At 37.7% G+C, this 25,739-nt stretch overlaps 1 protein-coding gene across 2 annotated transcripts; it reads right to left on the reverse strand.

The window, feature by feature from the left end:
* Positions 1 to 2,147: 2,147 nt before the first annotated feature.
* Positions 2,148 to 18,045, reverse strand: fgf24 (fibroblast growth factor 24). Of its 2 annotated transcripts, none has more exons than XM_077247399.1 (5): positions 17,255 to 18,045; positions 17,008 to 17,044; positions 13,280 to 13,451; positions 7,835 to 7,941; positions 2,148 to 3,671 (listed from the first exon to the last, which is right to left on the reverse strand). In XM_077247399.1, exons 1-5 carry the CDS (start codon positions 17,284 to 17,286, stop codon positions 3,393 to 3,395), a joined length of 627 nt encoding a protein of 208 aa, XP_077103514.1. In that variant the 5' UTR covers positions 17,287 to 18,045; the 3' UTR covers positions 2,148 to 3,392. The 2 variants fall into 2 exon arrangements, with proteins under 2 accessions (XP_077103514.1, XP_077103515.1); XM_077247400.1 differs by having other exon boundaries at positions 13,289 to 13,451; positions 17,255 to 17,954.
* Positions 18,046 to 25,739: the final 7,694 nt, after the last annotated feature.

The raw sequence follows: 25,739 nt of genomic DNA on the forward strand, positions 1-25,739 counted from the left end.
GAATAAATTCTCTCTAGTGGCTCATGCAGACTGTCTAATGAGCTCGCTGTCATCCACAGAAGTAATTTCTCCCAGAACAAGGTTTCATACCAGAAGTTTTGGAAATCCATTTGGAAAAGGAATAGTTCCATTGACCTTAATACCTTTCCGAACATTCTCTTTGAGCATTCCTTCACTCCCTTCGGTTCTAATTGATTTCATAAAAGCGGTAATATGTAAAGGCGAGGAGGGGCTCTGTTGATATAACCTTGAATCTAAATGATCCTTGAATCCCCATGTTGTCTGAGAAACTTTTCACTGTCTTTAAACGCCTCATAACTTCCCCATGACACATTTTCTGGATCGTGTCTTTAACTTGCAGAGTGCAATTCACCTCTTCGTCTAGTGTCCTATGGTGAATTGTCTACCGTAACCGCTGCGTCAAAAGCCAACTCCCTCGCTCTGCGTTTAGCACGCTCCGGATGCCTACTAGTTACGGCCATCAAGAACATATTTACACACGGTGTGTAAAAAAGGCACATTATGTCATGAAGGGAATGTAGACGTCAGATACCAGCATGTTGGTCTGTTTAACGTATTTCAAGACCCATCTTCTCCCAAAGCTTTTTTCTTTCAAGTCTTGGGCCTTGAGTTTTATCCTAAAGTCGGTATAAAAACGGAAGTTGTGATAGTCTTTTTAGTCTTCCCTATAATGAAATAGCTTCTCAAACAAGAGTAAATGTAAGGCGGGACTTAATTTTGTCTATGGGGAATTGATTGGAGGTTGTGGTTTGCTATTGGTCAATCTCATGTGAGAGTCAGTTAATGAGTTAATCACGCCAGTTAATCATGCCTTCAAACAATATTTATCATGGCAATGAATGTGAATGTTTAGCATCCCGGTTGCTCTCTCTCTCACTGTCTCGGTGTCTATAGATTCCAGCGTTATGTATCTGGAGATTGTGCTGACAGAGTTTGTGCTTGTGAAGATGAAGGGAATGCAAGAGTTATCTGGAAATACACAGGAACAACGATTGCAACAAGCAAATAAAATTCCAGAATGTATGTATTATAAGGGTTAGTTCACCCACAAATTAAAATTCTGTCTTTAATTACTCACCCTCATGTTGTTCCAAACCGTTAAGACTTTTGTTCATCTTTGGAACACAAATTATGATTTTTTTCTATATAAAATCTGAGCGATTTCTGTCCCTCCATTGACAGCTCTGCAACTACCATTTTGATGCTTCAAAAAGTTCATAAAGAGATTGTAAAACTAATCCATAAGAATTTTAGTCGAGCGGATTTTTGGAAGAGCGGTTTAGTCCAAAATTTCTGAAGAGACCCAATCACTTTATACAATGACCAGATTTAATTTAGGCTTTTATTCACATATAAACTTTCATCATCTCACACATCAGTTGTGGTAAACAGAAGCTCAAGCATGTTCGCTTGACATGCGAGAACCAATGAGGTTCACTCTCGTGTTAAACAGCACGTTTGAGCTTCTGAAAGAACCAATGAGGTTCCTTCTCGTGTTACGCAGCACGTTTGAGTTTCCGCACTTGGACTAAATCGTTCCTATGGATTAGTTGTATGATCTTTTCTATGAACTTTTTTAAGCAACAAAGTGGGAGTTGCGTAGCATTCGATGGAGGGACAGAAAGCTCTCAGATTTTATTACTAATATCTTCAAAAAATGTGTTTCAAAGATGAAAAAAGTCTTACAGGTTTGGCACGACATGAGGGTGAGTAGATGATGACAGAAATTTCATTTTTGGGTAAACTAATCCTTGAAGTATTTAAAGATTTATAGGATCCAATATCGAATTTGAATCAAAATGTTGAATATCTAAATGTCAATGTTGGTTTTGATGCATCTGTGATATTAAAAGCTAATATAAAACCTGACAGTTTGACAGTTGTTTCTAAACTATGCACACCTCAGAGAGTGAATTAGTCTCATTTTCCATAACACATTAGACTGATAGGAGTCTTTTGACTTACACATTTGATTATGAAATCATACTGCATAGGTCTAAAGGAGCAAGAGTTGTGGAAAGAAGAGACTAAAGTCAGATAACAGAAATAAAATCGAGTCTCTATCACTGCAATATTTGTAGTCATACATCCACATTTCTGAACACCATAAAAACAGTCTGATAACATTTATTCATTTTCCATATATAGTCCTCTTTTTTATTATTATTAACAGAGGTCAAATAAATTCATCAAGTCATATTTACAGAGAAAGGCAATAAATATTTTATAATAGTAATAAAATTATTATTTTTGCATACATTTTTTTAATCGTACGTGTGTCATGATTGTTAGTAACGTCTGACAGACGATGAGTATATAGACGTGTGAATACTACAGCTATACCCATATGGAGAGTCGACCGCACCAACAGTGGCTGGAGTCCAGCGTCTGCAGAAGGGATTTCCTCTGTGCACCTGCGTCTCCAACGTTCTAGAACTGAGAGCAAGTGTTCTAGAATACAAAGAACATGACTGATTGCCAGGTGGACCGATTTCATTGGCTTAATGACCTGGAAGTAGTCAAAATCCCACACTTAAAAGAGCATCAGGGACATTAAGAGCAATGCATCATACTTGGATATTATGCATGTTTTGGTAGCTAAATTTTAGAAAGGACACAGGGTGACGGCATCATCAGCACATATGCAATTCCCGAAAAACGTATTCCGGCTTTCCGTCTCTTGGTTCTCACACACACTATTACCACAGCTAATGCTGATATCTAGCTAGTGAAAAGCATGTTGATCTAAGCTGAATCACAGAATATCAAAAAAAATATCAAAGCGTTCTGCACGTTAGGCCCACGAGAAGGCCTGGAGTCCGCTCAGATGAGAAAAGCATCCGACACGGCTCTTCAAAATATTGCACTCAAAGCTTCACGTTTACCTATAGAGGCCTGCAAAGGTCACATATGAGCTTGTTATCACTCTCTCGTTGCGTCTCCATGACAGCCCATTCCAGTGGAAAATATTGGATCCTTGTTCTCAGGGGCAACACAAATGAAAATAAAAAAGGTTTCCCAGGCGGTGCGGTTTGCTCTCGTTGCTATTCCAGAGTTTTATCAGGAAACGTGTCAAAGCAGGAGACACTAGTTCCTTATAGGTCATCCTTAGTTAATCCAGTATAAATAAAATAACAGACACCAATATTACATTTCAAAAAAGACCCACATTCAACTGCTGGGAGAAACTCAACGCTTCTGAAATATAAAAATAAAACATCTTTGAACTTTTTTAAGCTTCTTGTCTTTTTTCCGTAGCAATTGTTTATTTGTGTCCTCTTCCTTCTCCTGTTTCGGATAAGATTAAGGTGTTTGTAAGGCAAGAAGTACGTAGAGTCCTCGGGGAGCGGTGCGTACTCATCCTCACCGACTCAGTTCGTTTTAGGGTTAGTTTTTAAACGTCGCGCCCTTCGTGTCCGTTTGGTTACCGTCGTGAAACGGAACTCCTCCAGAGGGTCCACTTTTCCTTTGGGGTGGCGCTTCATGAAATGCACTTCCTGCTGCGTCTGCGTGGTCTTGGAGCCTTTTTTGGGTCGACCCTTTCGATTGAAACCCAAATACCAGCCTTTGTACTTGGCTGACACCAGCGCCGTGTAGTTGTTCTCCAAATATTCCTCCACGAAGACGCACTCCTGGTTATTCCCATTGGGCTGAGGAGAGAGGAAAAGACCAAATGTCAGAAAACAGCCCATTTATTAAAATAACCCCTCAAATGGTCTGTTGGATCCCCTAAAATGAAATGAAATGAAAAAAAAAACAATTAAATTAAAATAAAATAATAAAATTAATATATATATATAAGTTTATTGAATAGGATAAACCCCTTGAGATGAACCATCTCGTTTTCGAAGGGGGTCCTAATATACAATACAATACAGAACAAGGGACAAATCAAACACATTACAATAATAAGACATAAACAATATCACAATCAACACACTACCACAAAGATGACAAAAAAAAAAGACAAAAAAACAAAAAACATCCGAAGATAAGTATTTACGCCGCCTTCACACTGGCAGTTGAAATCAGCTCCGTAATACGCAATACGCCCCCAACGGACGTCGTACTACACAGTGAAAAGCGTCGGAAGCGGGTAGAACAAAAATGGCGGAGAGATTAGAAAGGTTGATTCTGTCAGTTCTGTATGATCTCTCTGATGAGGGCTATAGAGATATTAATAGGAAGGCTGCTGTGTGAGTAAAGTTGCTCAGGGCGTTGACATGTCAGGTAGGCAAAAAAAATGTGATATAGTGGTATAATTTATACCACTATATCACATTTAGTCCGATGTCTGCCTACAATTTAATTGTAATAACTGCCCTAATAACGTTAGCAAATCATGAAAATAAAAAATGACATGACAACTTAACTTTTAATAAAATAAATAATGATTTTATAACGATAAGAATTCAGGTTTGTTTATCAGTATCATAGCAACGCTAACTTCCGCTGGAATTGTCGGATAGGAACCGTCCGTAGCTTTTCGCAAGAGTTCAATTTTTTGAACGCATCCGGATGACCAACGGACACGATTTTCTTCGCACCGCACTCGGTCGGACCCGTTTCGGACCCATTCGCATGTGGTCTGCGAATCTCCATAGGAAATTAATGACTTCCGGTCGTTTCAAGCCGTATCGGAGCTGATTTCAACTGCCAGTGTGAAGGCGGCGTTAGGTAAATACAACCACTAGATAGCCACACAGAGGCTGTGAGCAAATACTTGCCAGGAAAAACAAAGAATATAGTGACTTGTAAATTGTATATAAGTTAGTATCATCTGGAACATCAACAATTTAGTTCAAAATAAGAAGACAAACTATTTTTAAATATGTGAAATGATGTTAAAGATCATATATTTGAAGGAAAGTTATTCCAGTCTGAAGGAGCCTTAAACACAAATAATAATGATGATAATGGTTTACCAAATAATTAAATAATGGACATATAGGAATTTATTTAACTTCTAATATATTATGTAAAACTAAAAAGAGCGTAATGTTTTTCAAGACACAGTAGGAAGAGAAACTAGCAAAGGTATTTAGGAAGTTACCTGGTAACAATATTTGACTGAAAAATGTTATGATTAATCAAGTACCCTATAGAGCGATTAATAACCATACAGAACTATATCTCAATGATCCATTGAGTGAAGAAAAATATAGAAAACATCCTATGATGATTTTACAATATATGAGTCTCAAATTCAGCATAAGAAACTAAACACACCATATGTCATTATCAGTAGTGATTTTACGCTGAATATCCCAATGTGGTTTGAAGAACAAGAGAACCTTCAAAAAATCACATTTCATTGGTTCTCTCGGCTGGGCGAAACGATTTTAAAGTTTGATTAAAACTGATCTTCAGTTCACACATCTGCTACAAAACTGTTGTATGACAGGACAGATACGTGTCTTACAAAGCGTGTTTTTTTGAAGAATGACTAGCCTCTTTCCCAACAAGACACAATAATTGTGCCCTTCAACTCAGAACCAGTTCAAAACAAGCCAGTGAAGCACGTAATGTCCTATTCATGGCAAATTTAGGGGGTGTTGGTCTTTCCACTTAGAATTGTTTGTGGTATGGCAGTTACAAGAACTTGGAAAAAGGGACAATTTTAAGTTCAAACAGCAGCCTCAATATTTCATTTTTGTTTAAATAGATGGTATAAAAATATGTGTTGACTGGCTCCACTATCAGAGGTGGAAAGAGTAATAAAATATTCTACTCAAGTAAAAGTACTACTACTTCAATGAAATTTTACTTAAGTACAAGTAAAATTACCGGTCTAAAAATCTACTCGAGTAAAAGTAAAAAGTAGCTCATTTAAAATTTACTCAAGTAAAAGTTACTGAGTTACTTTTTTAACAGTGGGGGGGGTGGGTGAACAGTGGGGGGTGGGATGGGGTGGGGTGGGGTGGGGGGCTCTCCCGTGTAGAGTTGTAATGGTATGGGATTTTTAGAGTATGATAACATCTCAGAAAATATCACGGTTTACAGAATTAATCAATTATTAAATAAACGGTATTATTAAATTATGGTTATTATTATTATAATCAGTTAAAATGACAGTTAAATTAAAGAAAAACGTTTTTTTGGGGTTGAACAAATGCTTTTGTTATAACAAACTTGAAACCATTTGTTTGTTTTGTTTATTAAAATTTCAATAGAACATGTCTAATCAATTAAATTCAATAATTGATAATGAATTAGATTAACAAATCATTTTTAACATTAATAATTTATTAATTTTTTTAAGAATAATATAGTCCTATGAAATGTATTTTATTCAGAAAATTAAAGTTTCTTTTTATGATTTAATCCAAATATATTATCAAAAACGGTGGCAATCAAATGAAAATTTAAACTTGTGTCCTTTTTTGGGCGGGGGGGGGGGGGGCTGCAAAAAACAGATTTACTAAATTAAACCATGGACATAAAATATATGCCTTAATTAATGTTTAAATAAATTGTATTATTATTGTTGTTATTATTATTATTATTTTGAGAAGTAAGTTCTATTGTATGCCTACAATAGTAATATATTTCTGTCATAATTTCTCCTAGTTAAACCAAACTTTTATTTTGACGGGTTGTAGTGAAGACCTGTTTCAAAGTGTAACCCTATTTGACAATGGTTTTTCTCAAATAAAATGATGAAAATGCTCATTAGGCGTTCTCTCAGCACAGCTCTGGAAATATTCATGTATTCATCATATACTCAAATTGTTTGAGACGCTGAAAACACCACGCGTACTTGAGTATGTAGTAGACAAAGTGGAGCAGCTCATTCACACCGATTCACAGAAACGCAGAACAAGCAGGTTATATATTTACATAGCAGTATTATTGCGCTTAAATATTCACAGACAATGTCGCGATTGGATTTATTGCACAGTTCTACTTTCCATGTATTCATCCATCCATCATTTTGCGTGTTTTACGTGACATCTTCTGCGTTATGTAAATTCCATTTTCATGACTGGATTCCGGGATTCCCTCTGCATCACGAATCATTCGCATGAAATCATTCGGCCTTACGTTATAATCGGACATACCTTTATCTGCAGGAGGGATGGTGTCATATGTATCCTCCTTTTGCAGCCACTTTGTCTCCATATTTTTGCAAATTGGATATCTATCCTCGAGGACAACCACACTTTTCTACATCCAAAGTATTTCCATACTGACCATAATTCGCGTCATAAAAATTCGAGGGTGCTTCGCTTTCAGCTTCAGCTGGGTCTGCGTCACCTTTTTTGCGTGTTTGTTCTCCCGCCCTTCAATCAATGCAGTAGTTTCCGGAGTGTGATTTTTTTTTTCTCCCTTGTATTATTATTTTTTACTCAGTAACGGATATGATTTCAAATGTAGCGAAGTACAATACTTCAAACAAAACGTACTTAAGTAAAAGTAAAATTACAGATTTTAAAAACTACTTAAAAAAGTAGAAGTACACAAAAAAAGCGCCTCAATTACGTAACGCGAGTAAATGTAATTCGTTACTTTCCACCTCTGTCCACTATGTAACATCAGGAGTTGGTTGCAGTAGCAGTGTATACATGGCTCATGCATCAAGTTAACATGCTAAACATGCAAAACACAGGTAATTATATTGATGCAACAATACATCAGCTCATGAGTAAATCAAATGCATACAAACAGAAACCAAAAACACTTTCTCGTTACATTCACATCACAGTTAATGTGGCCCAAATAAATAAAAAATCGGCCCTGTTGTTTGCATGACGGTCTGAACAGCAAATCACATTCTATCAGATTATAATCCAAACCAGTTGAGTAAACATACCTTTCCAATAATTTTGCCGTTCTTGTTCATGCAGATGTAGTATCCACTCTCTTTCCCTTTTATTCGAATGTGACTCCCGAATGTCTCTGTTTCCACAACAAGTAGAGCTGCAGGTAAAAATAAAACACAGTTTACACAAAGTTCATGAAGACAATGTGATTTTTTAAAATATCCTTCAAGAACACACCTGAGTTATATTTTCAATATACTGTATCTATATTTAAATATTTTTATGACATTATTGTCATGAAATTTAAGCACATTTCACACAAATTCTTTTGACCATAAAGCCAAAACATATTTAAAATATTTATGTATTTTTTATTGAAATATTATTTAAAGTATTTAAACATTGTTGTCATAAAAAAATGTATAAAGTATCCATTTTTGCATTGAAAATATTGTCAATATACAAACAGTCGTAATGGTCAATAATTATATATACAAAATATAATTTCTTTGTTTCTTTTTTTTAAAATTCTGCAGTGAAAAATGACCTGGGCCTTTTTTTCCCACTCATCAGTGGGATAGCTGTTGTAATTTATTTTATGTAGATGTACAAGAGAAACCGTATCATTCAGTATAGTATTATTCAGAAGAAGCGTTATTCACATAGTACAGGATATATACTATATATAGACATTCAATGCATTTTCAAGCAGTATTTGGTACATGAAATAATATGTGTATATATTGTGAATATGTGTTCACAATAATGTTGTCAAATGTTTTATAGTGTAAAAAAAGAAAAACAATGATTCATCATAGCTCCCTCACAACTACTAAAGCACCAAACTCTCTCTCTCTCTCTCTCTCTCTCTCTCTCTCTCTCTCTCTCTCTCTCTCTCTCTCTCTCTCTCTCTCTCTCTCTCTCTCTTTTGCTCTCTCTCTCTCTCTCTCTCTCTCTCTCTCTCTCTCTCTCTCTCTCTCTCTCTCTCTCTCTCGCTCACTCGCTCTGTAAGCACCTTTGTTAAAGGTCCCCTCTCTCGGGGGGAAGCAATCTGCCAAACTCCTTGGAGCAGTTCAGATCCCCAGGGATTGGGTTTCCACTTGCCTTTAGTTCATGCTCACTCAATCAAAAAGTTAGGATGATCCATTTGTTTAACACACTGGGCTATTCAAAGGTGCTCAAAGCAGAGAGGCTTAGAGAGCAACACCAAAACTGTCCCCTTCGAAAACAGCCCAGGGCAACATGAGAGGAACGACTAATCCAGGCTGGGCACTTGAGATCAAATGAGGGTGGGAAAGATCCTCCTCAGAGCAGAGCCCTTCACAAGAACATGGCGTTTTAAAAGATATGCCTGAAAGATTCCTGTATTTAAATGAACCCTGTACCTAAAAATGTAATGTTCAAAGAAGTCCATATGTGCATCAGCAGATTTCTTACTGGTGTAGCTTATTAATATTAAAGCACAGATGTCAACAGTAATGTGAAAGTCAAACAGGGGTGAAACCGAAGACATTTTTGAGATGTTTCTGGGAAGGCGAGTGTTTGCTGATAAATGAGCCATACGAGTGTACGATCTGATCCAGCACTGTGTGCCTCATGTCAGTGTTCAAATATAGGGTTGTTTTCATTTTCCAGAAAACTGTCTGTTAAAGTTAATGTGAAGCCAGCCATTTTACTTCCGTAACAACGTTTTTTTTAAAGTCTCTTCTGCTCTCCAAGGCTGCATTTATTTGATCAAAAAATACAGTAAAACCGTAATATTGTGGAATATTGTAAAATTACAATATTCAAATGTAATTTATTCCTGTGGTCAAAGCTGAATTTACAGCATTATTACTCCAGTTTTCATGATCCTTCAAAAATTATTCTAATATGCTGATTTGCTGCTCAAGAAACATTTATTATTATTATCAATGTTGAAAATGGTTCATTGCTGATTAATATTGTTGTGGAAACTGTGAAACGTGTTTTTAGGATTCTTTGATGAATAGAAAGTTCAAAAGAACAGCATTTAATTGTAACATTATAAACTTCTTTACCGTCACTTTTCCTCAATTTTACGCATCCTTGCTGAACAACAGTATTAATCTCTTTAAAAACTTGGTGTACCAAATGGTAGTATAAATGTGCATAAATGCTCATAAATCTGAAAATCTTAACTCAATTTGACTCTTAAATAGCAGCTCAGAATTGGGGCATGATTTGAACATATTCTCTGCTCTACTTTAGTTTACAAATATTTCAAATACTTTTCATAATAACTTTGACAGGACAGCAGAGAGAGAGAGAGAGAGAGAGAGAGAGAGAGAGAGAGAGAGAGAGAGAGAGAGAGAGAGAGAGAGAGAGAGAGAGAGAGAGAGAGAGAGAGAGAGAGAGAGAGAGAGAGAGAGAGAGAGAGAGAGAGAGAGTGTGTGTGTGTGTGTGTGTGTGTGTGTGTGTGTGTGTGTGTGTGTGTGTGTGTGTGTGTGTGTGTGTGTGTGTGTGTGTGTGTGTGTGTGTGTGTGTGTGTGTGTGTGAGTGTGTGTGTGTGTGTGTGTGTGTGTGTGTGTGTGTGTGTGTGTGTGTGTGTGTGTCATGGAGTTCACAGGTGCCAGGTGTGGGGTTTTACCTGGATCTGCCTCCTCTCATGCTAACACAGGTACAGAGGAACAACTCAGCCAACGCTGCACTGCTTAACCACACACTGACACATTTAAGCAGTAAACAACAGCTAGAACTGCTGTGAACGCTTACGGTTGTTAGGGCCAGTTCAAAACATGACGAACAATAACTAACATTGCTATAAATACTTCCTGAATAAAGAACACTACCATCATTGCCATAAATACTTACTAGACCCTATTTTAACATCAAAACAAAAGCTTTTTCTTTACCAAAACATCAGCTTTAACTTATTCAACTATGAATAAATATATAGTGAACATTATCAACATTGCCATAAATAAATAGATACTCAATGCTGAACATTAAGGCTGAAAACACAAATAGCCATACAAGCTCAATTTCACATGCCGTCGTTGCCGCTTCTGTGTTTAAATATACACAACAGATACCCAAACTTATTCTTTAGCCAAACTCCTTTGACTTAACATATTTATTTGAAGTACCCCAGAGAATTTAAGCTAATATCTCATTAATGTAACATATTTTGACAATTCTACGATGTTGGGTGATGGTCACATCACATTTGGTGATGGTTTGTTTTTTAATTATTTAAAATTATTTATTTATTTTAATTTTCCATTTTTATGATTTCATTAATTATTCTTTTCTATTCTAATTATTAATTCAACTTTTCATTAACTCACAATCCCTGGTACGACGCAACTACAGACTGCATTCTCAACACTGCCACAAGGGGCACTATAGCAGGCATAAGTATAAAAATGTCTGCTTCTATGGTACCTCTTTTCATTTAGGTCAACTTCTGTCATGGCCAGTTTGAAGAAAAATACCTGAATAATAATAACAGTCGCTTTAGTTTAGGATCCAATTCTCACTATTAACTAATTGTTAACTACGACTTTTGGCTTAATAACCGCCTAATTACTTCTTTTTAAAAGTTAGTAAGGTAGTTGTTAAGTTTAGGTATTGGGTAGGATTAGAGATCTAGAATATGGACATGCAGAATAAGGCATTAATATGTACTTTATAAGTACTAATAAACAGCCAATATCCTAGTAATATGCATGCTGATAAGCAACTAGTTAATAGTAAGAATTGGACCCTATACTAAAGTGTTACCATAATAACACAGAGTTTAATGGCACAGACATTTGAAGAGTTGTTGTAAGACTTACTGCAATCAGAACACAACCCTAACCATCAAAACACAAATATGAACCCAACTCAGTGACTAACCAAATTAACCATCAATCAAATTCTAAATGAATGAAAATGGGATATCTGTGATCATTTACTCCCCCTCATGTTGTTTAAAATCTGTATGATTCATTCACGAATCAGGCATCATTACTTTTCTCATTCATGTGCAAAATCTCCAGGTTGATATCAAGATTTTAAGTGAATACTGACTTAATAAAGTTAAAAGTCTTACACGTTTGGACCAACTTGTAGGTTAGTAAATGATGACAATTGTAATTTGTAGGTGAACTATGCCATCAAAATGTATTAATCTTGATTCTCCCGTCAGAATCCCCAGGGTTTCTGTATGAGAAACGGTATTATGCAGGTACAGGAATCCAGGACTAAAGGTTTCTGGAGTCGTGTCTGTTGTGGAATCTTTATGCTGAACAGCTCTGACTGACACAAACGTGCACAAGACTGAATATAAACATGCTTGTATCAGTCGGCAAAGTTAAGTGCAGCATTCAGTGTGTTTATCTTCACACAGAGTTTCTGTTCTCACACTAGTACCGCTGGGGCACGCTGCCCATCAGTTCTGCGGTTTTTGTTTTGTTTATACTTTGATACGTTTTGATTAATAACGGTTCAGGTTGGATGTTAAAGAGAAGAAGTTCATCTTAGATATGATATTAGCAGGCCCAGATGGAATGCTGATCGGGGGAAATATGGTATTTAAACATGGTACAATTTGTTAAATGGAGCTGAGAGAACTACACACTTTGTGTTTGTAGAAAGCATTATAAAAATTAGCCAAAGTATTTAGTAAATTAAAAAGCAAGAGGCAGCTTTAATGATTCTGAAGCTATACATGATTCTCAGATTCAAACAGATTCAAGCACGCACACAGCCAGAGACTCGAAAACATAAATTTAAAAAAAAAAAAATGAGTTAAAGAGAGTTTAGTTCTCCTAAAAAAAAAATTATTTGATTCTTTCATCATTTACTCACCCTCATGTCTGGTCAAACCTGTATGACTTTTATCATGTTTAATTTCTAATGAATATCCTGCGACTATATTTGAAAGTGAATGAAATCTAACTCTTAAAGGTCCTTGCATGATCTCTGAGAGATCCGTTCATGATTCTGACTGATTCGGTCAATGACTCAATGACTATGTTTACATGCAAAACAACATTCCGATATGAATTTGACAATATTTCAATAAGTATTGGGTCGTGCAATCCATTTTAAGACAATATTCTGATTTCCCAAATTCCAATTCACAACCTTGCAATAAAAAAATTAAATGAATGTCCAACTAAAAAGTTTCAGGAAAAAAAAAACATTCCATGAATGATGTATAAATAATATTTTTGTGCTAACATTTTGAGAACATTATTAAAGACCAGATAAATGTGAATTGGTTCTATTAATGTTACTTGAAGAATGTTTGCTCATGACTCTGAGAGAATCTTGCCAGAATGTTTGCCAAAGTTCTGAGAACGTTCAATGTTAGCTGGGAAAGTCAAACCGGGTTGAAATGACGTGAGTCTGAATAAATGATGACAGAAGTTTCATATTTGGCTGAACTATCCCTTTAAATCGTTCTGCCTAACAGCAGAATAGAAACGGAGTCAAATGATAAAGGTTCTTTTGATTCATCTGAGAGCACAGGAACACTCCCGTACCGTACTTGCCCCCATCGTCTCCATTGGCGTTGATCTTCTTGCCCAGGATCTGCACATGTTTCCCAGTGGTTCGGCTGTAGAGCTGATATATCCGTACCTGCTTCCGACTCACTTCGTCTCGAGTGTGGTTCTCGATGTAGAACCGGAAGTCGGCGGAACTCTGGTGAGATTCCTAGAATCAGCAACAACAAAAAGGGTTGATCTATTTCTTGATTCAGTTGTACAACTGCATGCATTTTAAAGTTAACATTAAACCACATTAATGTGATGAAAGTCAACATGACACAACTGCCAAAATCAATTCAGCCAATTAATGCATGAATAATTAAATTACAAATGCATTTTTTTATTTTTTATTCAAAACAATGTTCATTTAAATATACAAACATTAGGTTAAAAGTTGAGGTCGTTAAGATTTTTTTATGTTTTTGAAAGAAGCTAAACCAAACTCTTAAGCTAAAGCAAGGCTGCATTTATTTATGGAAGCTTGTTTCTGCCACAGAATAAGAAATAAAAAAGGTAATTGTGACTTCCTATCTCACAATTCTTACTTTTTTTCTCAGAACTGTGAGATATAAACTTGCAATTGTGAGTTATAAAGTAAGAATTTCTTGATTTAAAAACGCTATGGCGATCACAGTGATTCCTGCATGTTTTGGTCTCTCTCTCTCTCTCTCTCTCTCTCTCTCTCTCTCTCTCTCTCTCTCTCTCTCTCTCTCTCTCTCTCTCTCTCTCTCTAAATAAAACATCTGAATATTCTGAGCCTGGAGCTACAACGAGAAGTGAAGTTTTCAATTTCCACTAGCAAGTCTCCAGCAATTATCCACCTGAAAGATCTAACTCTATCATCAAACAAATATCTGCCTAAGGTAAGAATCACACTCATAAATCACACATACACACCTGTAAGTATGGGAAGTACATGTACACAACTGTTGCACTGACACACACACACACACTAAAGCACTAACATAATAAAATACAATGCAGCTTGCCATGGCCTCTCCTGTCACTCACATTCACACTCACCCGAGGCTTTATACAAAAATCACCAATCCACTTCTCATCCAAAAGCCTCTATCTTTCCTCCTCCTCTTCTGTCCTCCTTCCATATGTGAGGAAAACATATACCTCTAAAAGCCCTGGAATCCCCGTCCCAGCCAAGACTACTCTCTCGGGCTGAAACGAGGGGTAATTATCCTGTAATGAGCTTTTATGTGGCTTCTCTCAGGTGGTTAATTACACTCACATTACATGCTTCCACTCCATGTTATTTTAACCTCAGCTAATTAATGACATTTAGAGAGCACAAGGGGAAACACGCAGCTCACGGTACAAATAAAGACCAATCTATTCAACAGAGTTGAGAAAGAAACTTCCATTGAGATACACGCTAAATGCAGGACTGCTTAGAAACACGTCAACATGACACAACTGCCAACAGTAACCCATTAATGCAGGAATTATTCAATCCAAAGCAAAACAGATTCTTTTAACAAAGGTTTTTTTTCTTTTTTAAATATTTTTTCAGTCTTTTATGCTCACCAAGACTGCATTTAGTTGCTCAAATATACAGTGAAAGCAGTGATATTGTGAAATATTATAACATTTTAAAATATCTGTTTTCTATTGTAATGTATTGTCAAATATAATTTATCCCTGTGATGCAAAGCTGTGTTTTCAGCATTATACGCCAGTCTTCAGTGTCACATGATCCTTCAGAAATCATTCTAATCTGCTGATTTACTGCTCAAGAACATTTTTTGTACATTTTGTGAACTTTTGTAACATTACTGTCATTTTTGATAAATAAAAGTATTTGATTATTAAAAAAAATTCAGTGTATATTTACTAATAAATGTCTACAAATGTATGCAACAATAAATAAAAACACAATGACATAAAGAGGACAGTCATATAGAATTATGAAAAAAGTCAAAGATCATGAATGGTTAAAAACAACTTTTAAAGATCTGATCACTGCAGTGGACACATGCAATAAGGGGTTAAACAAACCCAAAGGCATTTCACAACGTAGTTGAGAGTTATGTTCGCGTTAAAAAACAATTAACAATTATTATTAGTTCAAGTTGGTCATCTACCTTCATCCAAAATCTTTCTAGCAAAATAAACAGAATTTATTTTAGTCATTGTTACATTATTTGAATCCATGAATCACATTCAAACAGAAGCTATCACACGTTGTATCTTAAAAATGAAGCTTTATGTCCATCGTTGGTCCCATTAAGAACATTTAACATCAATACAAACATTTTCACTGAAAGGTATACTTTGGAACCCAAAATGGCTATTTTATGGCATTCCAGCAAAAACTTTTATTTTTAAGAAATGCATACAGAAACCAGGTTTCATTTTTGCTTGCAATAACACATACATAAGCAACTCATGCGCACACACAGCCTGTCCTCAGAGTCGGAAGGATTTATCTCTGAAATCTGGCAATCTAGTCAAACACAGAGATGTGTTTTGTAGACAGTTGTGTATACGGACGGGAGCGAGAAGGCAGAGGGCAAGCCTATGCAGAGAGCCAGCCACGGCCAAACATTTTTATCATGCCGCCCGATTCCCTTCAAAGCAAACCTAGGCAAACTGATCTCACTGCGATTTCAAAAGCCCGACCCCGTCCCAGCTAAGAAGCCGAGCCACTCTTGCATGTCAGATAGGCCCTATCTGCAGACACCACTCTCTGAGCAGGATACATCTCAGGAAACAACGGCACTTAAACTGTGCTTATCGCCCCGTCTTTCACTGCATCTCCTTAATAACAACTGTGTTTGTTTTCTCAGGGAGAACCTATAACAACAGTGAAGGTTAGCAGGAGAAGCAGGTGATACTCTGTCTATCATGTCATCACAGACTCAGAAAGCATAATGTGCCACACTAAATCCTTGTTTGTGCCAACTGCTTTGGAACAAAACTGAACGCACGCAATTATATAACCAACATGGGTCTCATTTTCTTCAAACCAGTGGCTTTTGTTCTTGGTTGGAGGGGTTATCGCCCCCTTTTATTATAACATTCTGATACAAGTTTTATAATCACAATGCCCTGACCCATTTGCCAGGACAAAAAAAAAGCCTTTATTAAGCCGTCGTCGCCTTGTGAGGTATGTACATCTGTCAGTAAAGACGGATTTGAAGAACTGCACATATCTAATTACTTATTTGTTGGCTGAATTAGTCACCTTCCTGAAAAAGAGCCCGAGATTGCAGCTAGTCTTACCTTAATAGCTTTTAAAAGGAAATACGATTTGTTTGGTCACTTAGCTGCCTTAGATTTCATTTTTGTTCCATATATTTATTTATAGATAGATAGATAGATAGATAGATAGATAGATAGATAGATAGATAGATAGATAGATAGATAGATAGATAGATAGATAGATAGATAGATAGATAGACAGACAGAAAGTTAAATGCACAAATTGTTTATTTTTGTACTCAGAATTAAATCAGTCAAAGCATGAGTTTACTAACTATTGGGAGGGAAGTATGCAATCAAAGAGATGCAATTCCTCTGGCAAGACCACCAACAAATCCAAAGGCCCTTTTTTTAATTTTACAGGCTCTGTAGATTTCCCATGCCTCTGTTTTCAAAAACCTTAAGACAACAAACGAAACAAGCTTTGTGTTTGCGCACCGGTGGCACATCCTCATAATCCCTCCCTTAATCCAGATTCATGATGACAGTGAAACAGCCAGACTTACCTGCAACTGGAAGTAGAGGACCAGTAAATGTAAACACCTGGAAAGAGAAAGAGAGAGAATGAAAGGGAGAGAGAAAGAGCGAGAGAGGGGGAGAGACACAGGATGGAAGTAAGGAGGGGTGAATCACAAGCAATTACACCAGATAAAAATATAGTAGTACATCTTAAACCTGGCTTTGAGCGACTTCTATTGGCAAGAATGCACGAACTCAAAGTGAATCAAAGAGACTATTAAGAATATTCCTTACACGTAGATGAACCTTGACGGCAGGACAGACATCTTGTTCAAATACACCTGTTTCCAGCGTTTGCCGCTCCAGTAAGTGGCGCGCGGAGCCGCGCCAGTGTCTCACACACAAAATCCCGGAGGAGATGTGCAATCCCAGGGGAAAGAGAGATGCAGGACGAGTAAATGTGCCGCTGGAAGCAGCATGAGGCTGTTTCTTGTTTGAAAAAGATCTTAATAAACGCAAATCAATGTCTTCCCTGTGGTCCCTCCGTTCCTCCGCGATCCGCGCGCCCTGCGCTCTCTCGCCAAAGCGCGCAAAGATTGAATTGAAAAAGACTGACGCGGGGTGTCTCCTCCTCGGTGAACAATCCGCGACCTTTCGTGCTTATTCTTGATCCAGTATGCGATATAAAAAAGATAAATTCCGTTCGTACCTGCCGAGGACACCGGATAGTGCACACCTTACGTTGATCATTCCAAGCTTCCCGTGTTCATTGTTTGAAGAGGGAAAACTTTCCCAACAAGTCCAAGTTGTCAGGGTAGATGAGTTAGGGTGATAAGTATCTTCTTTAGATGGTGCTTCACTATTATCCAAGTAGTTTTACATTAAAGGAGCTCAGACCCGTGGCAAATCCTGGAAGAGCGCTGGGTGATGGGACGGGACTGTCTGTCTGTCTGTGTGCCGAAGAGGGCTGGAGCGCACTGAGGGGTTTTGGGTTGGTGGTGGGTGGAAACCTGTCATTGGTTTTGCACCTGATAGGGTGATCTGAGAGAGACCATCGGTGCGCGGAATGCGCTTTTCCTCTGTCTGAGCAGTTTCCTTTGTGCTCCTCGTAGTTTCTTGAGCTCTTTCGTCGTTTCACTGTCAGTCTGTGAGAATTCCTTGCGAATTTCACATATGAACTCGTAAACAGGTGCATTTCAGTTGAGCAAAACCAGACACTCGCTGTTGAGATAACCAAATACTCATCTGATGGGGTAGCAGATACGTTACACTCACTTTTCAAAACTAAAGTGCATAATAATAATAATATGAATACATTTAAGGTCGCAAATAAAGTAAACAAATAAAGTTGTTGGATCCGATAAAAATGGAAAAATGTTAAATAATCAAGTATTAAACACATGTGCCAAATTCTTAGAAATGTAATATTTGTGTCTATGATTGTGTCATTTTTGTAAAAAAAAATATAATAATAATAAAATAGGCTGCTGTCTAAAAAATAAATATATATATATATATATATATATATATATATATATATATATATATATATATATATATATATATATATATATAGGTAGAAGTGTAAATTAAATCCCTATATGTACTAATTAATGCTATATCAACATAAAAATGTAAGTCTTTTTTTTTAAAAAAGTGTGCTTTGAGTATCCATCCACCGATTACCCTCATTTCAGCTTGTTTGTTAACTTCCCAAAGTATAAAGCGCTCTATTGGTTGAGTTTGTTGATTCCTCGCAGACAGTATTGAAATGCAAGTACTTGTCGAACTCGAATTTTCAATATTGTGCTATAAGTAATCGGGTATTGAAATGCACCAGAGGTGTGAATGTGTTTACAAGGTCTTCTGAACATGCCCCCTGCCAGCTGCAGGTTTATTCCCTCAACAGCCCTTTTCTCAGCTGTGAACAGAGAAAAAAGAAACATTTACTCATTTACATTACTGCTCTTACATGTTTTACCAGTAGTGGAGTCTATCATTTGCACAGAATTAACTTACAAAGCACAGCTTAAATTAAATTTAAAAGGTTAAAAAAGCATACAGCGTTAAGTAATGTGGTCCCAGTGGACATTTTTGGTGTCCAGTATATCTATAATGAATCTGATTAATTCATTTTAAAGTCTGGCCTATAGAACAGCACACGTCAAGATAAGGTAGTTGAAAAGTCACACACTTCATTAACACCAAATTAAATCCTAGTGACACTACTGTCCTTTTAGCATGTGCTCTTTCTCTTTTTCTTTTGCATGCATGCATTATTTTTTTGTTATTTGCATGCACTTTTCTCTATAATAAAATAATATATAAAAATAATAGTAATAAAAACGCTAACCTATAAATCAGGCAGGTTGATGTCGAGTGAAGTGAATATCCTTTGAAGTGGATCACCTGGACCATACGGTAAGCTCACAATTATCCATTTGGGAACAACCAAAACAAAAGTGGTTTCAATGAAGAAACGAACACAAAGATTAGTCCGTCATCATCCAAAAAAGATCAAGGGAGGCTTTGGCAATATGACAACCTACAGAACATTTCCTGCAACAAGGCCGAGATTGGGACGCACAGTTCTAACGAATAGGAAGTTACACTCTGGCATTCTCTTGAATTCGGAAGTGGCTAGATCTTTCCGAATATTCAAAGCTTTGGATACCGCATCTGTCTTACAGGGTATTAATTATTCACATAGCAGATTCCAAGTGCAACTTATACTACAGCTAGGTCCAACTTCATTTATCTAGTGTGAAGCATAGACATAGTTGTGTTTAAATTGTCTCTGTTATTTATTAGAATTGCACTACTTGGAAGAATAAAGACAAAACGAATGAGCGATCGATTCCAACAGTTATTCCTGGGAGAGCTGGAGAGGTCTACATCACACATTTAACTTGTGAAAAACTGCTAAAACTTTCAAGTGGGTCACACTTTGTATGTGCAGTGTTTAAGTGGACCGAGGAGTGATTTAACTAAACAACAAAGGATCATTAGTCAGAGCGGCTTAATGACAGGATAGAATGCATTAAAAAAAAGATAAATATGTCAGATCAAGGCATTCTGAACAAAACCGAGGCCTAAAAAAATAATAAAAACAGTGTGTCCTCAGTGCATTGGTGCAATGAAAGTTAGCAACACTGTGCAACTTCTGCGTCCCCTGAAGCTTAATAAAGCAGGCAAAAAAAGGTCACGCACAGTTGTTCAAAGGCTTCAGAGGACCCTTTAAAGCTTGACAGAGTAACTTCACAGTTGTGGAAGTAAAGCCCAGTGTACCACATTAGTGTCAGAACACCTCCGACACACCCAGCTTCCTCCCTGCTTCCGCTTTCATCTCTGACACAAACATATAGATGGAGGGAGTCACAGCATCTGTGTCCTATTGAATTTGAAGGTGACGGAGAGACCTCATTGGCTGATTGATTTCTGATGGGCTTTTTCAGTCCAGGGTGTGAAGAGAAAGAACTCCATCAGTGTCTCTCTCTCTCACACAGTATTAAAGGTTTATCTGCAAAAAATGTAAAGCAAAAAATAGGTGACCTTACGAATTAAGCCTTTGAAAATCTATAACAACACTTAATTAGCTTGAGTTGTTACACGTATGTAAATTTAGCCCATGCATGTAATATACAAAGACAAAAGAGCTCTCACAAAAGCTATAGAGATGTCTGATCAGAGCAGCAGAGCAAACACATCGATTTACTACCACAGAATTGCACGAAAAACTGATGAAAGGAGGAAAAAACTATTTAATGCAAACTATAAGAAGAACACTAAACAAGCATTGAATTCATGCCCGGACAGCTCAACAAACGCAACTCTTGACCTCGAAGAACATAAAAGGCCAACTTGGATTAGCCCGTAGAGTTCTGGAAGAATGTTGAGACACAACTGGAACTTTTCTGGACCCATTGATCAGCGGTATATCTGGTGCAAAAAAATGATGGCTTATGACCAGAGGAAACCCGTCCCCAGGGCCAAACATGGAGGTGGACGAGTCTTGTTACAGTGCTTTGCTGCTGCAGGAAGTGTACATCTTGACTGTATAAAGGACATTGTGCATGAGGTATGAGGCCATTTTGCCAGAGAATGTGATGCCTTTTGTGCACAGATTGATGGTACTTTTGCAACGGGACAATGATACCAAGTATACATCCAATTTGACCAAAACTGGTTTAGAGATCAGTCCTTGAATGTTCATAAGCGGCCTCTGTCTCCAGACTTAACTCTCATTTAAAATCTTTGGTGGTATTTGAAGACTGTAGTGGAGAGAAGACATCTATCTATCTATCTATCTATCTATCTATCTATCTATCTATCTATCTATCTATCTATCTATCTATCTATCTATCTATCTATCTATCTATCTATCTATCTATCTATCTATCTACCTACCTAACTACCTACCTACCTACCAGGGGTGTTTCCTCCGAGGTGGCAAGGGAGGCAGTGTCTCCTAAAAAAAACTTCATGAGAAAATAATATACAAATATTACAAAATGTGACATTAAAAAGAGTAAAAGTCACTTGTTTTTATAAAGTAACACTCTCCAACAGCGACACCTGCAGGTAAAGTTACAGCGGGACGCCACGTCTCTCTTGCCTCCCCTGAGCCCAGTGAGTTTTAACAGACCCCCTAATGCGTGCAGTGGGTTTAATGGGGGGTAACTGAGAATGAATGGGGGAAAGTCACATGAGAGGAGGCAATGCCTCCATCACGCTATGTTTGGATATGATCAGGTTTGATTGGATATAATTGGTTGGTGCGTTAAATCTCACCTCTTGATTTCGTTTGTGTTCTCGAATTGGCCTGAACGAAGACAATTGGCGTTAATGGGTAGACTAATTAAAAGTAACAAAACAGCTCAGCCACTTAGATATCACCGCTTAATTTAACGCCAAAATCAAGCTTAAATGGCCTGAAAATAAGATGACTGTGGGGTTTTTAGTGAGCGATGAGCTTGAGGAAATTAAAGATATGCACATCTTCGTGTCTGTGACCAGTGTACAAGCTTGATGACTGCTGAAAATAAGTTATATAGTTATATAATAACATATTGTTTAAATTGTTAATGCCTTTAGTTATTATTTTAGAATAAATGAATAGAAATGCATAAAACACTAACTTGATCAAATTTATACTTGGTTTTAATAAATAGAACATTACATTTTTAATGTAATGTTTATTTAATCAGAAAAATTAAGTGTAACTTGGGCATAAATTTACATGTTATATATATATATATATATATATATATATAAATTGTGAGGACTTCATTTTAAAAATTTTCATGCCTCCTCATTTTAAAACACCACCCCACATCACTGCTACCTGTCTGTCTGTCTATAACCACAGCAATGGTCAATCCCACTTGTAAAACCCCAGATAGGTCGCTGTAGGGTCATGTCGTGTCGGACTCTGAAGGTGACAGAAAGGGTGTGTGGGGGAATCAAAGCCTTGATGTTGCTTTGAGGGTGTGCATGCATTCCTAATTTGTCCCCCATCACACGTCGACGGCATGGAACCGTTTAAAAGCCCGAAGTGCAGGACGCGGTGTGTGTGTGTGATGTTGGATAGGTGTGTGGGTGGGAACAGGAGTGTGTGTGGGGGGTGAGGAGCGTTTGAAGGTGGTGAATGTCGTGGTCGGTGGGTCTGAGAAGGTGACGCCACCTTGGCAACTGAATTAGATCTGCTCTGTCAGTGCGGTGCAAATCCTGGCCCGCACATAGAACACATTAGCACGGCCCGCGACCAGGCTGCGCAGCGTGGTGCTAATGATGATATTTCCCCTCTTGCTCTACGTTCCCTGTCCAACGTCATAAACACTCAGTACAGCTCCCTTGCCACTAGCTGCTAACATATGTTTTTATTTTCATGACTGCATCAATTTCCATGGCTCGGTGAACTCGGCGCTCCTTAATTATTCCACAGTCGTTTTAGCGGAGTGTTTGCTGTGGAGTTTAATAGATTTTAAAGAGCCGGGCTGTCAGAGCTTGTCACAATAGAGTAGATGTTTCAAACCGGAGAGAGTAATTGTTTTGGGAACAGCAGGTTTCTTTGGCACATCTTACCAGCGTGAAGGACGACAAGACGGACGCAGGACGGCGGTGGATAATCGCATCTCGGGTTGCAGAGGACCCTGGCATTTAAAGACACAGGGAAGGCGAGTTAAATGTGAAATGTTCTAAATCGGACAACAAAAGTAATTTGATTGCTGTAATTACACCATGACGCCTTCAATCTTCACAATGAGGCAATACAGAGTAAAAACGTCTGAAGTGTTGACGGACAAAATTTGCGTTGTCAGTCAGAGAATTACTGGACTCTGGATGGGGGCCAGATAACCTTGTTTACATCATCTATTTAATCAAATACAATGAAGTAGTGTCACCCACCAGTCCCGAACAGAAGCCTTGTCCTCACAATGCTCAATTATATAAAAACAGTATCTCCGATTACAGTAAACACTACCTTTGCTTCAAGCTTGGGTCATCTAAGGGCACTTTACTGTTTTAAAACAGAGACGCTTTGTTCAGGGAAGCAGACAAAACTGTTCTTTAGTTTGAATTCACGCAGTCTCAGGTGTATTCTCTTACACACACACACACACACACACACACACACACACACACACACACACACACACACACACACACACACACACACACACACACACACACACACACACACACACACACTCTCTCTCTCTCTCTCTCTCTCTCTCTCTCTCTCTCTCTATCTCTCAGATTAGCTGGCTTTCATGAGAAGTGTGCAGGAGGTAAAACTAGCTGAAACCAGCTCAAACTCAATGGACTGGTCTAGTCCCCCCTCCCGGGGCACTTTATGGGCTGGTCTGATCCATTCCCCTGTCTAACACCTCCTTAGAGCCTGCGTTTCCTTTGTTCTGTCAATACGCAAACAACCATTCACATATGGCCACTCTGTAATCAGTGAAATACTAGCCTCTGGGCTTTCAGCAAGAGAGAGAGAGAGCGAGAGAGAGAGAGAGAGAGAGAGAGAGAGAGAGAGAGAGACAGAGAGAGAGAGAGAGAGAGAGAGAGAGAGAGAGAGAGAGAGAGAGAGAGAGAGAGAGAGAGAGAGAGAGAGAGCGAGAGAGAGAGAGTGAGAGAGAGAGAGAGAGAGAGAGAGAGATAGAGAGAGAGAGAGAGAGAGAGAGAGAGAGAGTGAGAGAGAGAGAGAGAGAGAGTTAAGAAAGAGAAAATCATCCATGACCAATCAACTCTTAAAATACCTGTCTGGCTTTTGGTTGCAGATGTTTTCTGAAGAGGACAGATGAAAAGATCGCTTTCCTGAGAGATTCACATTTTTAAGACAGTTACTGTCATCATTTACACACTCAAAACCTAGTTGAGTCACTTTCTTCTGTGGAACAGAGAAGGAAGAATAATAAGTCTTATATACTTTTCCATTAATAATTTTTGTCTATATTTGCAAAATGTTATGTAAAAACAAAAACAGTGGTTGGTTGGTTGGTTTTCAAGTCAATCAGTCGGCATCTTCCTGTCTAAGTGGGAGGTTCTTGACCTGAATATAATGCAACAGTGCCTGCCCACTTTTTTTTAGTTACCTTGATTATGGAATTTCTTTTCCAATTAATTTTTTCCATTGTATTTGTTAAAGAGTTATAACCTATGAACCAAACCAACCAGCTTTGGTGATATTCGAAGCTTCTTTGAAAATATTCGAAAAAGACAAATGTACAAACACTTCAGCTTTAGTGAGTTAGACAGGCCCTGTCCACAGCTGGTATTAAGATGCGTTTTGGTGGATCGGATCACAAGTAAACGAGGGAGACACATTCCCGTTTACACCTTGTGTTTTAATCCGTCTACATTCAACCACTTCTGTCCTGATTTCTTTAAGGGGAGGGTCTATGAGTGGGTACATTTATGGGCTTTTCAGATCTTTCAATCTAATAGATGAAATATGCTCGGACAATTTACATATGGTGTAAACACACACGTAGAGCAGCAGCTTTCGTTTCTGCTCTGACAGCCACAAGACCAGTCGAACGCTGTGAGTGTTTGATATTCAGAAATGGCGAGAGAACATTGTGCTTGGTACATTTTTCATCTTCAAACCAATATTTTGGTCTTCATCTGACAGCTTTAATCCCGTCTGTCTAGAGCTCTTCCCATAATGTTCACACATTAGGTCAGTAGATGGGGAGTAGGCGTCTTTTGTGGCTGTTTGAACACTTTCGACCACATGACGACACTACGAAATCAATCCGTCGAATGCGTTTTCGACTACCTCTGGAAGTGGTTGAAAGTGGTCAAGCTCAAAATGTTTTAGACCCAGTTTACACCTGTATTTAGCGTCGTCCACTTATGATTCGATCGATCAAAATGCATCTTAATACCAGGTGTAAACGGTGCCTGTAAATGACAATGTATCTCTCTGCAGTGTGTGTGAGAGTGTGTGTTCACTACTCACTGCTCCTAATGTGTGTGCACTAACTTGGATGAGTTAAATGCAGAGGACAAATTCTAAGTATGGGTTGCCATACTTAGCCTTCATGTCACTTCACTTCAAAATTTAAATATAAACTATAAATAGATAAACATAAAACTATTATGTATACGTAATTTATTTAACAATTTATTTAATGTTTATTGCTAAATATAAAGGTGCAAACAAATATTTAAGTAGTTTGAGAACATAGGGAGATAAACTATTACGTCATTTCCAGTACTTTATGGGAGTGGGCATGTCTTAAAGTGTTTTAAAGAGTCTTGCATTTTA

This window comes from Siphateles boraxobius, unplaced genomic scaffold, assembly GCF_051911475.1.
Source record: "Siphateles boraxobius isolate OS27281-9 unplaced genomic scaffold, OSU_SipBor_1 3, whole genome shotgun sequence".
Lineage (NCBI taxonomy): Eukaryota > Metazoa > Chordata > Actinopteri > Cypriniformes > Leuciscidae > Siphateles > Siphateles boraxobius.

Bases quoted from the DNA above. Each gene is read 5' to 3' on its own strand.
- fgf24 (XM_077247399.1), bottom strand. From the start codon at position 17,286: ATGTCTGTCCTGCCGTCAAGGTTCATCTACGT. The intron at 17,045-17,254 runs GTAAGGAATATT...TTCTCTTTCCAG, and splicing joins CCGTCAAGGTTCATCTACGT to GTGTTTACATTTACTGGTCC. The intron at 13,452-17,007 runs GTAAGTCTGGCT...TGCTGATTCTAG, and splicing joins TCCTCTACTTCCAGTTGCAG to GAATCTCACCAGAGTTCCGC.